At 35.8% G+C, this 16,062-nt stretch overlaps 1 protein-coding gene across 2 annotated transcripts in view; it reads right to left on the reverse strand.

Annotated features, from left to right (window-relative positions):
• LOC140145819 (exocyst complex component 5-like) overlaps positions 1-16,062 on the reverse strand; it is a 53,481-nt gene that overhangs the window by 23,157 nt on the left and 14,262 nt on the right. For both annotated transcript variants that reach the window (XM_072167497.1, XM_072167499.1), the window contains exons 2-11: positions 12,020-12,265; positions 10,240-10,437; positions 9,214-9,278; positions 8,777-8,805; positions 7,769-7,878; positions 6,468-6,512; positions 5,896-5,949; positions 4,529-4,615; positions 3,071-3,147; positions 1,307-1,516 (exon numbers count right to left, since the gene is read on the reverse strand). In XM_072167497.1, coding sequence (XP_072023598.1) covers positions 1,307-1,516; positions 3,071-3,147; positions 4,529-4,615; positions 5,896-5,949; positions 6,468-6,512; positions 7,769-7,878; positions 8,777-8,805; positions 9,214-9,278; positions 10,240-10,437; positions 12,020-12,265 — 1,121 coding nt within the window. The remainder of the gene's footprint in view (positions 1-1,306; positions 1,517-3,070; positions 3,148-4,528; positions 4,616-5,895; positions 5,950-6,467; positions 6,513-7,768; positions 7,879-8,776; positions 8,806-9,213; positions 9,279-10,239; positions 10,438-12,019; positions 12,266-16,062) is intronic.

The following is a 16,062-nucleotide window of genomic DNA, read 5'->3' on the forward strand; positions in this document are numbered from 1 at the left end:
TACATTATATATGCCAAGATTGGTCAAAAAGTGATACATGTATTTTCTCTTTAAATTGAACTATTTTGCAATAACACAAAGACAGTAAAAACACTTAAATAATTTGAAGCCAAATTAACAGAAAACATTTAAAGTATGCGAGCATGTAATAATAATCATGTCATACATGCAATTGGAATTGGAACAATTCTCCTACAGCATGTTTTTGAGTGATACAAAAACTTAAGAGTTTTTGAGTTGGGGTCTATTTAGGGCTGGGTTGGGAGACGGAATCTATAAAATATTTCTGTTCCAACTCTCAAAAAAAAAATTGGGTCAGGAGGATACACCTCTTTGTCCAGTCCCACAAAGCCTGATTGAGCTAGTCCAGTTGAAATCCATACAACCCCCTATGAAAGACATGACTTTAATCTTTTACAAAGGGGGTGTAGGTTTCAAATGGAGTCACCCTTTCTGGTACCCCATTTGATATTCACACTCACTCCCTGCATGGAAGATTACAGTCATGTCTTCCAAAGGGGGTGTATGGATTTCAAGTGGAACAGTCCACTGTGTTAATGATAACATTTACAACCAAAGAGCTTATGTAATGTGACTAATGCTAATGCATGCATACATATAATGGTTAGTGAAACCAGAGAAGATGAGATATATTCCTTAAAGCCATAAAGTGTGATTTGCTCCACAGCAATGCCCTCGATTTTTCTCAAATTTCTACTTTTTGCATGATTGTATTGCCCAGTGGTGTACTTAAATACCACATGAGAGACTAAGCCTGAAGTGCTCTAATTACAGTAAAATTTTAGGTTTTACATTAAATCCGGTTTTATTCTGAGTTCAGCATTCGTGTGAGGGCTAAACGCATTGCGTACGTGTGTATCATTGAATTTTCTTCGTTTTACCTCATTTGTTTGGCTCGAAATTAAAAAGGGGAAAATGTGATCAGTGAAAACTAACATTTCAATAGGAATATATTTTTTATGCAAATCACACATTTTGGCTAATTACCCTCTCTGCTGCTGCAAGGCTCTTTCATTGTGCCCTAAACTATTATAATTATGTTATGTGACCAAAGCAAGCATACACATCGTCGTTGGACAGCAAAACCTCCTATGTGTCATTGGCCCCTGAACATGTTTAAAGTAAAAATTCCTATGTAACCAGTTGGCAGTTTGTTTTAAACATGTTCAGGGGTCACAGACACATAGGAGGTTTTTCCAGCCCAATGACGACATAATGGTTTATCGTGAAACAAACAAACAAACAAACAAACAAATAAACAAACAAGCAAAGACACATTCCTTACCCTCCCTGGTGATGTGAGGCTCTCTTATTGTGCCCTAAACTATCATAATAGGCCTTGAGATTCTCAGACATTTTGTCTTTGAGATGCTGTATTTCATATTCTATATACATATCCAGATATCGACCAAATATGTGTTTGGTGAGACGGTTGAGGAGGTGTGCGTCAGAGCCTAGTTTGTATTCAGATAGGGCAGTTGTAAGCCTTCCGGTCCTGTGGTGGAGATTAACAAGAATGAATAGTAATTAAAGTGACAAATGAGTGTTTGGTAAGACGGTTGAGGAGGTGTGCGTCGGAGCCTAGCTTGTATTCAGATAGGGCAGTTGTAAGTCTTCCGGTCCTGTGGTGGTTAAGAATAAGTAACAATTACACATTTACATACAGTACCATCAATTGGGGTTGACCTTATGTAGCCTGAATTGACCTAAGATCCTTTTCACTACTTCTTCTACACCTGATGGCAAACGACAAGACTAAAAAGGTGTGGTCCATTTTTTTAATGTTCTGTTTTCTATCTGACTGACATTAAAATAATATGTTTCCAAATTTTGAGTTGTATTGGTCAAGCAACTTGATATAAGAAGCAGCAAATGACTGTATAATAATGCCCTGTAGGATAGTACATACTTCTGGTTGTGGTTACCACAATTTGCCACGTTTTTGCTTTCACCATTTCAACGAAATATATCTAGGGCATTGACATTTTTTTACTGGGGTAATGAGAAATATGATGAGCTTTCTTCTAAAACCACAATCTCAGTCTTGATTATGACAAATGGAGGATATGAGGCTGTCAATCTGGTCAAAGAGCTTTAAAACCAGAACTGCTTTGGTTGTATCTTCACTTGTGTTTTGGTCCATGTAATAATGTAGTAAAATGGCCTATTACATTTTGGTATGGGTGTGCAGCACAAATCATTGAATTGGGGGTATTGGGAACTGAACATAGTGCTGAATTAGGCTATTCCAGTTGAAATCCATACACCCTATGGAAGGCAGGACCTTAAGCTCGCATACAGTGGGGGGTAGATTTCAAATGGAGTCACCAATTCAGGTAGCCCCACTTGTAATTCACACTCCCTGTGTGGATGCTTAAGGTCATGTCTTCCATAGGGGGCATATGAATTTCAACTGGACTTGTTCATCTTCAGAACTGATTTAAAAAAAGACTGATTTTGTTGTAATTTTTTTGCTAAGAGGCTATTATATTATAAGCCTACAGCTGAAAAATATAACAAATTAGCTTTGGACCAGACAAGGGCTTCAATCCAGCCCTTGCAAAAGTATAGGAATAATATAGGAACAGTTTAAAGGAAAATATAGGACAAATACAGGACAGTGGAAGTCAAATACAGTGGGTACCCGATACCAGTAACTATGGGATAGGGGATAGGAAATATAGGGCTTGTAGCCCTGCTGACATTGTGAATGTTTTCTTTTTGAACTGGGGTTCAAATACAGAACTGAACCATGCTCCAACTGGGGATCTTGTAAACTGCAGGAGAGGCACGGGATGTGAGTCTTAACTGTCAAAATATACCTACACCATCACACCACCTGTTAAGGCCAGTGGCTCTGGCTCTTGTGGTCGTCTGGCATTTTAGAGTAACACAATGAACTATTCCAGTTGAAATCCATATTACCCCCCTATGGAAGACATGACCTTAATCTTCCACACAGGGAGTGTGCATTTCAAATAGGAGTTTGAATGTCTTCTATAGGGGGTGTATGTATTTTAACTGGAATAGCCCAATTCTGTGGACCTACCTTTGATAGAGATCATGAAGGTTCCTCAGAAATACTTCCATATCTTCCTGATTGCCCAATTTGTCACTGATGTATTTCTGAAAATAAAGTATGCGCATAATGTTATTAATCAACTGTCCAAAGTTTTTTATTTATTTATTTATTTATTTTTGAGACCATTCATTATTCATTTCAAAATTCATTTATCTTACATTGTTACAGTGTGTTAGGGTTAATGAATGAAGCATTTATTAACCCTAACTGCCCTGAGTGCTGCAAACGCTACAGCACTAACACATTATATGACAGCACAAAGCCTCTGGCAGCCCACGCATGCCAAGTGGTGTAACTATGCAAGAATCCGAACACATAATAGGTACGAAAAGGTTGGCCGACTAGTTCACCACCTCGCTATCATGGACAGAGTGCTCTAAACCCAAGGGCTCAGTGTTTCAAACTACTCATAGACAAATGTGTTCAAGCTACACTGACAGAGGCCTTAAACTTGATTTTAGAAACCTTACCCAAATGTTTATTACAATTACGGAATGACCCCTCATGACACCTTCATGATACCCTCATGATGACCTTTGACCAAAATTCTGGAGCACATCTGAGGAATTCCTACCCAAAATCGCTCCAATGCAGTTGCATCAAGACGATCAAATTCTGGACAAAGGAACACTTTGAACATTTTGAAAAATGAACTCATTTGACTTTTAACCTAAAAGAAGTCATAAAGTCATGTCAGAAAACATTATATCTAGACACCAAAATCATAGAAATTTGATAATCTTAACCGTTTTAGTAAAAATGCACCTAACCAAAAGTGTGTTGACCTTTGTCATGTTTCTGACCATAACTCTGTTACCAAAGGTCGCAGATAGAACAAACTATACCTTTTTGGATTCCTTATATGACCAGGCGAGTAATTTGGTATACTTTTTTTAAAAGAGTTGGGACAATTTATAATTTTGACCCCTATTTGACCTTAATTGACCCCTACCAAAAATGTTTGACACTTTAAAAAGGGCAGCCCAGTCCAAATCTTTTCAGTACCCTTCAGGCATGCCAAAAACACTTTCAAACCTTTGTTCCAAAGATTTGTTCACAAAACATTAGGTCTTTTCCTCTACTATTACACAAAACATAAAAAAGAGACAAACAATACTTTTTAAATATGATAGCCGACCCTATGTTGGCTAAATATTAAAGCTGCATGTTCCCCTGTAAGAGTTCAATTAGTGGCATTTCTTGTTGGCCATTTTTATTTTCTCAGACGATCTCAAATATTGTATCAACTACAAGTTCACCTATTGGTGTTCAAAAGTGAACGTCAACATTCGAGATTGTAAAACATTTTGCCTCAAGCGACTTCAGTGGTACCCATGTTTTTCTGGTCGCTGGGGCATGTTCCTGGAAAAACTGGATGTGTAATGACATCGGACACTAGCTTACCTACCTAGTTTAATGACTTACCTGTAGTTTTTCATGGTATAAATTGAGGACAAATTTTCCCATGACACTTTCTGGACTGCTGAAGACCTCATGGACTTGAGAATTAACCTGCAGGCAAAATGAGAATCATTTGAAATCTATTATCCATTGCTTTCTTTGTACTGTGTCAGTTACTATAATTATACTGTGATGAATATATCATAGAAGTTGTTCATCTGCGCTATGGCCTCTATTTAAACAAAAAAATTACAGACCTGTTTTTAGTTGAAAAACTCATATTTTTTAAATGATTTTCAACCCAAACAGTAATTGCCAATGTTCCTCTGTTAAAGCCATGTGTGATTTGCTCCACAGTGATGCCCTCAATTTTTCTGGAATTTCTACTTTTTGCATGATCGTAATGCTCAATGGTGCATTAAAATACCATGTGAAAGACTAAGCCAGAAGTGCTTTAATTATAGTTAAAATTAAGTTTTTTTGATAAACCCTGAAATTTCCGGATTTATTCAGAGTTCACCGACCATACATGTGTAGTATTGAATCAGTGACATATAAACTGTGTGTATATCCCTATTCATCTTTTTTTTATAGTTATACATCTTATTTGTAAGTCCTAGCTGGGTGAAGCTCTGCTCAATAATGATCGGCGAACTTATACATACATACATTAACAATAATTTTAGGCACTGAATGAAATAACATTTTGTGGAAAACAAATAAGAATCTATTCTTTATGCAAATCGCACATTATTGCTTTAATAATCCTGTCTTTGCATGCATGTTGTCCAAAAATGAATAAGATGGTAAGATAATTTAAAACAAACTCACATAAAATATACAGCTTGATTTGACAAGTTGTTTCTGACAAAACAACAAATTATTCTAGCCTTCAGCACACAATTTTGGCCATGTGAAAAAAATCATAAAAATGTAACAATTTTAGCTTTTTCCTCCAGGTGAAATTATCAGACAAAACAGGATAATATTTCTTTTAATAATTAGAAAAAAGAAAAAACAAGAACAAAACCAACATGCGACATCAACAAAAACCAATCTGGAGTAGGTAAAATATAGAGAATAGACTGTTCCACTTGAAATCCATACACCCCCTGTGGAAGACATGTCCTTAATCTCCTACACAGGGGTGTAGATTTCAAATGGAGTCACTCATTTAGATAACCCCATTTGAAATTCACACTCCGTGTGGAAGATTATGGTCATGTCTTCCATAGGGGGTGTATGAATTTCCCACATAGGGGGGTATGAATTTGAAATGTAGACTTTACTCATTCAGGTAACCCCATTTAAAATTCACACTCCATGTGGAAGATTGAGGTCATGTCGTCCATAGGGGTGTATGGCTTTGAACTGGAATACCGAATACTTACTTTTCTGCACAGTGGTATTAAATCTTCATAAACATCTGTTATTATCCTGGTATTCTGTTATTAAAAGGAAAAAAATTTCATGTAATTTAGCGTTTGAATATGTTGCTACCAGTTTATTTGTCTTTATCATGGTTTGGAAGAAATTTCAAAAAGTACACAGATTTTATTTGTCTTTCTTGAGAATTGAAAGACAGCACGTCTCCGATTATAAACAAAACACTATTAAAACAAAATGCACACAAAATTAAAAATTTGGGTGCTGTCTTTCAATCATATTTACAAAACGCAAACCTGTTTGATTGACAGGTGACACAAACTGCATTTTTAATTCAGCCTCTGATTAATTAATAGTGTTACGGTTATTGAAAAATGCATCAAAAATCACACAATTTGGATATTTAGTTGAAAGATTTGGGAAGAATTGAATTTTGGGTGCATTTAAAAAAATATTATTGCAAAATGTACCCAAAAATCTCAAAATTTTGGTGTATTTTGGAAAGAAATCGTGTTTAAAAATCTATTTCTTCCAGCCTATTATGCCAATATATCAATTTTTATTAGAGCAGACTTACCATTTGACTCTCTTCAATAAATGCATCCACACATCGATTGTAGCCCTAGAAACAAACAAAAAATTACATGAATACACAGCATATTTAGAGAAGGAGAAACAGGACTCCCTTATACTGTCCGCCATGTACAATCACGCTGTCAGCTATGGGGAGAGGTGCCAGAGGTGCGTGGAGACGAACGAAAACAATTCTGCGTCTCATCTGAAGCGTCTTGGTACTCGCGTGCAGATCCCATGCGTCTCTCAAATGCGCCTAATCATGCTATGTCACGCTTGCATGACAACTATCTACGTCGTTCGCATTCCAAGGGAAACCGAATACCCCCAATTTTTGCTCCATGCCTGTATCAAGATGGCGGTTTAGTCCCGGTTCTCCTTCCCTAATTCTGTGGAATATACTCATAAAGATATCCAAACTCAGTACAAAATGGGCTATTCTAGTTGAAATCCATACACCCCCTATGGAAAACATGATCTTAATCATCCCCAGAGGAGGTGTAGAATTCAAATGGAGTCACCAATTCGGGTAACACTCCATGTGTGTGGGCGATTAATATCATGTCTTCATTAGGGATGTATGGATTTTAGCTGGAATATCCCAATTGGGGGACCCGGATGATATTAAATTGCCTCAAAATATGTATATAGAATTTGGGTACTGTGCTAGTGCGCAGTGTCAACGCAACCAGAATCTGGTTGCAAAGTCTTTTTTAACACAGTCATCAACCAGTAAGTTGACAAGTGAGGGCAGCAGTCTAACAAATTACTACAATTTTATAAGCCACAGAACCCAGGCATGAGACCAGTAGTGTAGTCAGGGGGGGCAGACTGCCCCCTGACAAAAATGAAAGAAAAAAGTGCCCTTCTGACCAAAGGGCAAAGGAAAAGGGCAAGGAGCCCCTTTTCCATCAAAATTCACCCAATCATGGACTAAAATAGTGTAAAATACAAAATTTTTGCACGCTGTAAGCGCACATTGTCACAATACTGCCATTTTCATCTCCATCGTGGGCAAAAATAGTGTCACCTTCAAAATTTTTGCGCATTTTGCAACTGCAATTTTTTTCAGCTGTGCCCCTGAAATTTTCTTTTACCCCCCTGACCAAGGAAGCTGGCTACGCCCCTGCATGAGACTGCATTGCACTTTCTTCAACAAAAAGTACCAAAAACAGGCTGAAATTAAAGAAAATTGCGGACATTTTGACTAAAAAGAATTCAGTTTTAAAACTGAAAAATCTCATGCCTGAGAACCTTCATCTGAGACAAAATGATAACATTTGATGAAAGTAATCTTTAACTTACCTTAAAATGTAAGAGCATTCCCGCCACTTCTCTCATTCTGACCGGATCCCATTGCTTGAATGCTTGACGGAAATCCGATATCAGCTCATCCTCTATCTGATTATATTTGTCTAGATTAATGACATCAAATTATTAAAAAAACATTAAAACAATATCATTAGGTAAGGTTCAATATATGCATAGTAGGTTATTTTAAATTTGCTTTTTTTTTTACATGAGGATATGAGGATGGCGACAAAAAAAAATTCAGGCGGATGGACCTTTCAAGTAGGGTCGGTCTTATTTTTTGCAAATGACCTTAAAAATCACCAAAATATGTAAAATGTTTTGCAATATTTTGAAATACAAAAAAAAAATATCACATTTTTCCTGAAATTTAGATCGGCATTCATTTGTACAGGAATTTTTTCCCCAATTTCTTAAAATCTAGGTCGGTCGCGCCTGTGAAAAACATTATTTTATGCCTAAGCTAAACCTTGTCCTAATAGGGGGTTCTGTTGTAAACCACTTCTGGATTTTCATTATTAAACATACTGATATTTGGTATCAATGCATAGCAACGAATGTGAGGTCACCCTCGCAATCACAAATAATTATACACAAAGCATCTGGGCAAAAATGTGATTTTCGGCTAAAAAGTCTTCTTAATGTTAGATATCAACCAGATTGATTTTTTTACTAAATAAGAAAGAAAATGATTATTTGAACGTTATTACCATGTTCTTTGTTCGTATCCCCAATTAGCATATTTTCATAAACCCTAACTCTATAAAATCTTACAAAGCAAAACTACCAGCATGCATGCATCCCATGTGATGTGATGATGCAATCTCATATATATATACATGCTTTTGCTAGCTGGGTTAGCGAAACCCAGGGGAAAACTCACTTCTTTGTTCATCTTCTCTCCTTTTCATCCCTTCTTTCATTTCCAATATTCAAAAACCACTCTGAGCGTTAGAGTTAGATATGCAAAACTTAAAATCATGGTATTTCTTATTTGCTTACCCTGTATTTTTTTCTTGGGTTTGTCAAACCTGCAAAAATAGAATAAAGCAAATGTGGCAGGAAAGATCAGTGATTAATTCAAGTTCAATATAATATTTAAATGGGAAATATTTGCTAGGTTCTGTAACAACATTCAAGTAACATCAGTTGGCACTTGAAATTTGATTAAAACCTTGAAACCTGGATACTCGGCTTGTAATATATACAGTATGTGACCCGAAGGCCAAAGTGGGAAATGTTAAAAACTGAGTTACTGCCCATTATTAACTTGCTCAGTACCAACTTTTTCTGATGTTGATTGAGGTTTCTTGAATACTTGGTTGCAAAGCTATGCACCTTTATTTATTTGGCAGTGGGCAACTGATTTGGTTTCTGTATCCTGACTACATATATATATATATAAACACCTATATATATAAGAATAGTTATAAACTTACTGTCCTTGAGGAAGCTCTTGAGAAATTAACTGTAGTTTCTGGATGATATCTGCAGCTTCTTGAAGCTGAAAAAGTTATAAAAATATGATGGTGATATAGAACTGTGACTGGATGCAAGCAAATCAGGCTGATATGCCATTCAATGTGTTATTCCATTTGAAATCCACACTACCCCTGTGGAAGATTTTGGAAATATGTTCCACAGAGGGAGTATGCATTTTGAAAAGAATTTCCACATTAGGCAGCTCCATTTGAAACTCACCCTACCTCTGTGGAAGATTCAGGTTGAGCTGGGTTCATTCCATTTTAAGTTCATACTCCCTCTGTGGAACATGTTTACAAAATAACAGGGGTAGCAAGGATTTCAATTGGATAGCCCAATGACCACTGCTACCAAGTTTTATAGTACAATAACTTAGTGATACATTTGGAATGGCTGAATTTTACATCATACTTTTTGATGAAATACAATCAACGAATATTGCCGAATACGAATATTAATCGATGATGCCCACAATTCTGAACCCCTAATTCATACATGTACTCCTACATGTATTCATGGGAGCTAAAGTGTCAATCAGATAGACATTTATAGGTAAGGCGACCAAAAAAAACCCTGTTTTACAGGCCTGACTGACAAGATTTTGCAATTTGGGAGAATTCTTTATTTTTCACTTTTTGCTAAAATCATGTAAAATCAGCCTTTTTTTTTGGCCAAAATTGATTGATTTTGACTGAAAATTTTTGAAAAAAATTCAGATTTTCAATATATGTTTGCAATAAATCAATAAATTTTTGCCAAATTTTTAAGCTTTCAGTGATATTTTAGAAGTAAAACAAAAAAAGGTTTTATATTTCATGCTTTTTATGGTTAATTTCTGAACCACAATTTAAATGTCAGCAAAAATATTTATGGGCTTTAACTATTTGTAATCTTGAAAATATAAAAGACTGCATAAAACTGTTCCCGACATTTCAATCTGTGAAAAATAAACACAGCAAAAATATCACGCTTAGTATACTTACTCTAAATGGGTCATTAAAAACTTCCGACTTTGGCCCGCTGTCATCCAGAAAATCTGAGAAGTAACCAATCAGCTTCTGTGCTTCTTCGGCCCTGGCGCGTGGTGTGTTGACACCTTCCAGTTGATCACCTAGATGGACGACTTTTGTAGCAACGTTGTTGATGTGATCGTCTAACTCTTGGAAGTGTACGAATGCGGTCTGTATATAAGGAGAAAATAGGAACAGTCCATTAGTCTGAAAATGGTTGAAGTTAGGGTTTAGGACGTTTTAGGTAAAGCCATATTATAACATTTGCCGAGGAGGACCCCTCAATATTTTTCAAAATTCTGTTTTTTAAACCAACATACCCTGCAAAATCAAGACCCTAGGTGCTATAGTTTTGTCAGAATCCGAGATTTTGAATAAAACGCAGGAACCATCGTTTTATTATTACGATGGAAATATTAGTCAAACACATTCGCGATGTTCATAACACAGTACATACATGGCGTGCGGGACGGTGATCTACACAACAAAGGATCTTACTGTAACATGATCGAAGGAGTGATACGTATTTGCGACATCAGCGCTGGTAGTTAATTCCAATTTCCTTTGCTTTGCCTTAGTTGTCCGGCTCAAAATTAAAAGGGGATATCTGACATTAAAAGCTAACATTTTATGGTAAAGAAATATTAATCCTTTTTGTATGAAAATGTTATAATATGGCTTTAAGATTAAGGGTTAAGGTTAGCATTAGGTATGGTTTGTGTTAGGGATAGGGTTAGGGACAGAGTTAGGAAACGGTTAGGGTTACGGTAAAGATTGGGGTTTATAATACTTTGGTTTTCTGACTAACTACCATTTCGATTATCAACCTGTAACCAAGAAAATAGTGAAATGTTTCTTTATACTAAAAAATTAAGGATCAGACTTATTTCTCAGCATTTTTCAAAAACATTACCACTGTAAATCGGATGAGTGTTATTTCATTCATTAAAGGTCCCTGACCTGATTTACAGCCTCATCCCCTATTTTTCTTCATCAAAACTGAGATTTTGGTATCAGAAGTAAGTTCATATTTTTCTCATTATCCCAGTAAAATCTCTTGGGATATTTTTCATTTAAATGTTGTGAACAAACACATGGTGAATTGTGGTGACACACCAAAAGTGTATCCTATAGGGCACAAGTCACCAGACATGTTTTTGAGTTATAGGCCTCTAAAGATGACATTCCCATAAAAAAATCAAATTTTGGAATTCTTAATTTCATGGTATTTGACTTTGGGACTAGGAGGACTTTCAAATCCTTGAAAGTACTTGTTAAAAGAAGTTTATTTATCAATAATTGACAGTTGAACTATGATAATCCCTATTTAATCCTATGTAAAGCGGATTAGCCCATTATTAAGAATAGCAGCTCCGCAAAAATATCAAGGCATCATTTACAAAATTATCCATATCTTGAAAAGTATTGATGCTATGTACATGTATATATAATTTTGGTATCATTTTGAAGCTTATTGTCCCGTGCTTACATTTTTATTCAAATCATGAAATATCAAAAAATATGACTTGTTCCTGGTTTTGTCAGAACGGGTCACATATTTGCTTCTCATATCAAAACCTCTGGAGCAATAAAACTCAAAATTTGGAAATATAAGAATTTACAAAACATAAAAAACTTTGTTCAGTGCAAAACAGCAAAAATAACAATGTTCAACAATTTATATAGTTCAAGCTCTTTTCAAGACAAAAAAGAAAACTAAGCAGAGAGAAAAATGCTGCATTCCATATTGTACCTTGTTCATTTCCTGTAAATCACCAACTCTTTTCCCATGAGACTTCAGTTCAACATCAAGGCCTCTCTCTGAAGTGACAATTTTGTCCTCCATACGCGCTCCGAGATGCTTCAGATTCTCGATGGTATTCTCAAAGACAGTGAGTAGTTGTTTGGCATCAAGCGCCCTCCTTCCTTCGGCAGAGTCTCCTCCAGACACTCGCCATGCAAGCTGCTCCACATACTGCTCAGGATCAAAATGGGGATTCTATGGAGGAAAAACATGACATTTATATTATAATAAATACCGTAACCACCCGGGTATAAGCCCACCTTCGGCTATAAGCCCACTCCCTATTTTTCAAAATATTCCGGGAACAAGGGTGCATTCAGGTATAAGCCCAGTACTAAATTTTGGCCAAGTTATTAAATCAAATCAATGCTTTGCTCTCATATTTAAGAACAAAATATAAAAAAATATCAGTTGATAAACATTCCACACTTATAATTTTAAGAAATTGATGATATAAATTACTGGTACATTGGGCATATGCAAATGGGGGATGATTGTTCTTATTTTTAAATTCAAGCACTAGCCTTTCCCCGGTTATAAGCCCACCCCCATTTTTGAAGTGAAATCTGCCATCTAGGGGGTGGGCTTATACCCGAGTGGTTACGGTAATTATAATTATAATATAACTTTTATAAGAGATTTCTTTCAAGGCCCCAAACCTAAAATGAGCAGGAAGTCACCAGGGGAGAAAAGGGGAATCAGAAATGTGGTTCAGTCAGTTCAAATAGCTATTGCTTATACCCTTGATTTATTTGTGCACATGGTCTTGTTTTGAGTTCACAAAACTTATTCAAGCATTAAATTTAAAATTTAGCATTTGTCAAAGCATTCATTTTGCTTGTCCCAAGAGCAAACTACCTGTCCAAAATGGCAGGTGGCCATGTGGGTTGGCAGGCTTACACCCTGCATGTGCCCCACATTTTAAACTTATATTAGCTGTAAGTTGCTCAAGTCTGGTGGTTCCAGATTCAACATACATATTGGTTGCAATACCATTCATATACATACTATGCCATTACGGCACCCTTGCTGGCCCTGATAGCATCGGATGTAATGTCCAATTTTCTGCATTCAAACTTAAATTTCCTTTTGGTCACGCCCTGCCCATTTGGTAGATCTTCATTCTCTCCATTATAGCAGTTTTTGTTCCGTAGGAACGATATGCTCAGATTGATCAAAACACCCAGTACCAGTTCTTATCATATCCTGTTTGTAAAACTTGCTTGAAGCGTGAATTATATGTATGAGAAAGAGACTGTAAAGAGGTAAAATGCTGCCTCTCGTACACTAGGTTGTCAAATAGTTGCTTGGTTTAATAGTCATGAAAGTGCATGGAGGCCAGGAGATGTAGCAGAGACAATCACCTCAGTTTAGTATGTAACAAGGCATCTCATTGGTCCTGCTGTTTTACATCACAATGGCGAGTTCTCAGTTCATTGACTCTTAATCTGTATTAACGTTATTGGATCTTGGGATGTGACAGCAAAGTAATGACAGAAATACAATACTCTCATACCCAAAGCCAACTAATATTTTTTACCATTTAAATTTTGTAACTTTACCTTGCAGATATTCGGCTAAATTTATAAACTTGTAATGATTTATGTGTATTTACTTTCACGAACTTGCCCTAAATGAACAGTGAGTGCACTGCCCTTTGGTGGGAGCTCACCAAGGAAATTGAGTCCACAAGCATCTAGGCATACTACTAATAAACTGCATACATGCACTACAGTATTTTTGTGAATGAAGATTGAAGTAAATATTCTAAAATACTTAGTTTGTAAATCATTTAAACCATGATATATCAAAAGTGTTTCATTAACACCGTTCACTATAAGATAATTCTTGAAAGTTCCACACAAGATTTCAAGTCTTCCACAGAATATATCAAATTTAATTCTACTAATTCTAAGCCAGCATTCAGCATAGACAGTTCTCTCTCTGGTTCTCTTTACTGGATATGCATTCAGCTAAAAATACCTCCTCAAGTTCATAAGAGCTCATAAGGTCGTTGTCCGAATTGGGCTAGGTACGTTGTCATAGCAACTAATGGATTCTACCACTTGTTTGTTACGCCAGTGCACCGGTCCCACAACATGCCATTTAACAACTGCTTTATTTGCGTGTTTCTACACCCCGTGCAAGTAGTTCAGCTAAATTATATCAATGTTAATCGTTTCCATGAGTCAAAAAGAGTAGATTTTGATTTATTTTCAATACCAGTAGGCCATAGCGGAACGTTGTCCTTTTTAAGGACTCTTCTTGTTTGTATTAATTTCTTTTTCTTTCTCTCTTTCTTTCTTTCTCCCCTTCTTTCTTTCTCTCTTTCTTTCTTACCTCCTTTCTTTCATTTTTCTTTCTTTCTATCATAGGCCTACTTTCATTATTCCTTTCCTTTTTAGTTCTTTTTCTTTTCTTCATTTCTTTCTTCTCTTTTCATTTTCCTTCCTTGCTTTCCTTTCTTTCATTCTTTCTTTCTTCCTTCCTTTCTTTCTCTCCTTCTTTCTTTCTTTCTTTCTTTCTTTCTTCCTCTTTTTTCTTTCTTTCTTTCTTTCTTTCTTTCTTTCTTTCTTATTTTCTTTCTTTCTTTCATAGGCCTACTTTCATTCTTTCCTTTCCTTTTTCCTTTCTTTATTTCTTTCTTCTCATTTCTTTTCCTTCCTTTCTTTCTTTCCTCCTTTCTTTTTTTTCTTTCTCTTTTTTCTCTTTCTTGTTCATTCTTTACTTTCTTCCTTTATTTTCATCAGTCTCTCTTCCTCTTTCTTTGCATTTCATTTAATATCTAGAGTTTGTCTGCGACTGCTTTCAACATGGGAACCCGTTTTGAGCCAGTGGTAACCAGTATTTCAAAAAAGGGTGTAGCTTTGAATTGATGTGATGGGAATCAATTTTATTCAAAATCTATGCCAACCAACAGATCGTTATTACTATAGGCCTATGGCCCTAGATTGCCGAGAAGGATTAAAGTGTTCCAAAGGTTAATGAACGAGAATGAAAAGAACAGATTAACTTTATCATGTTTGTCTCCCTATGCATGAGTGCGTATATTTATGGCCTTTACAATATTTCCTTATGTTCTTGTTAGGTATGGGGTATTATTTTTTTTAAATAAAAAATAGTTATATTAAATGAAATCCTGGCATAAATAAATCGTCTTCATTCAATTGTGCTCTCTCTAAAGCAAGTAGAAATAGCTTGTACACTTTCAACATGGGATCACGTTTTGACGTATCTATAATTAGTAAAAAGATGTAGCCCAGCGGCCCGCCACCAACAAGAAAATGTCGATAGTAGGCCCTTAGCTGGCCCTATCGTGAAACAAGATTTTCTCTCTGAATTGGCTGTATTTTACGTGTAAGAAAATCAATCGCATTATCGTGTTCACTCAAAAATTTAGAAAATAAATGGGCACTTCTGGGTTGGGTATCTATAGATTGATTAGATTCTATAGAATTTAAGTATGATATATTTTCGATGGTAAATATATTTCACTTTCAAAGTTTGTAGTTTTCATAATTGCAATTTCTGAATATGATATAAAAAGCGCTAATAAGTCTATAAATGTAAGAGTATCGGATCATTTTGAATGTTAATAAATGTGAAACGCCATCGGTAGACACCAGCAATATCAGGGATTGCCGCGATTCTTGCAGTAGCTTTTATGAATAGAATACAATAGTGGATACAATAGCGGATACAATAGCGGAACAATAGAGCTCTAATACGGGCAAATAAACCTTGTTGCGTTTTGCTAAATTTCACTTCTTCTTTTCATGAACTAACCGTTATTTTTTAAACTTGTGGCAAAACATCGACCGATGTTTTTAACTTTGAAGAACTTTTGCCCCCCTAAAATTCACTTTGCCCCCCAAAAAAAAAAAAAATTCTTGTGCGGCCACTGGTCATAATGATAAATAAAAAATAAACAGTCCTTTTAATTTACAAATATCTAAGAGCAACTCGTTAATAGGCACATGTGCTTTTAAAAT

Source organism: Amphiura filiformis, chromosome 2, assembly GCF_039555335.1.
Source record: "Amphiura filiformis chromosome 2, Afil_fr2py, whole genome shotgun sequence".
NCBI classification, from domain to species: domain Eukaryota; kingdom Metazoa; phylum Echinodermata; class Ophiuroidea; order Amphilepidida; family Amphiuridae; genus Amphiura; species Amphiura filiformis.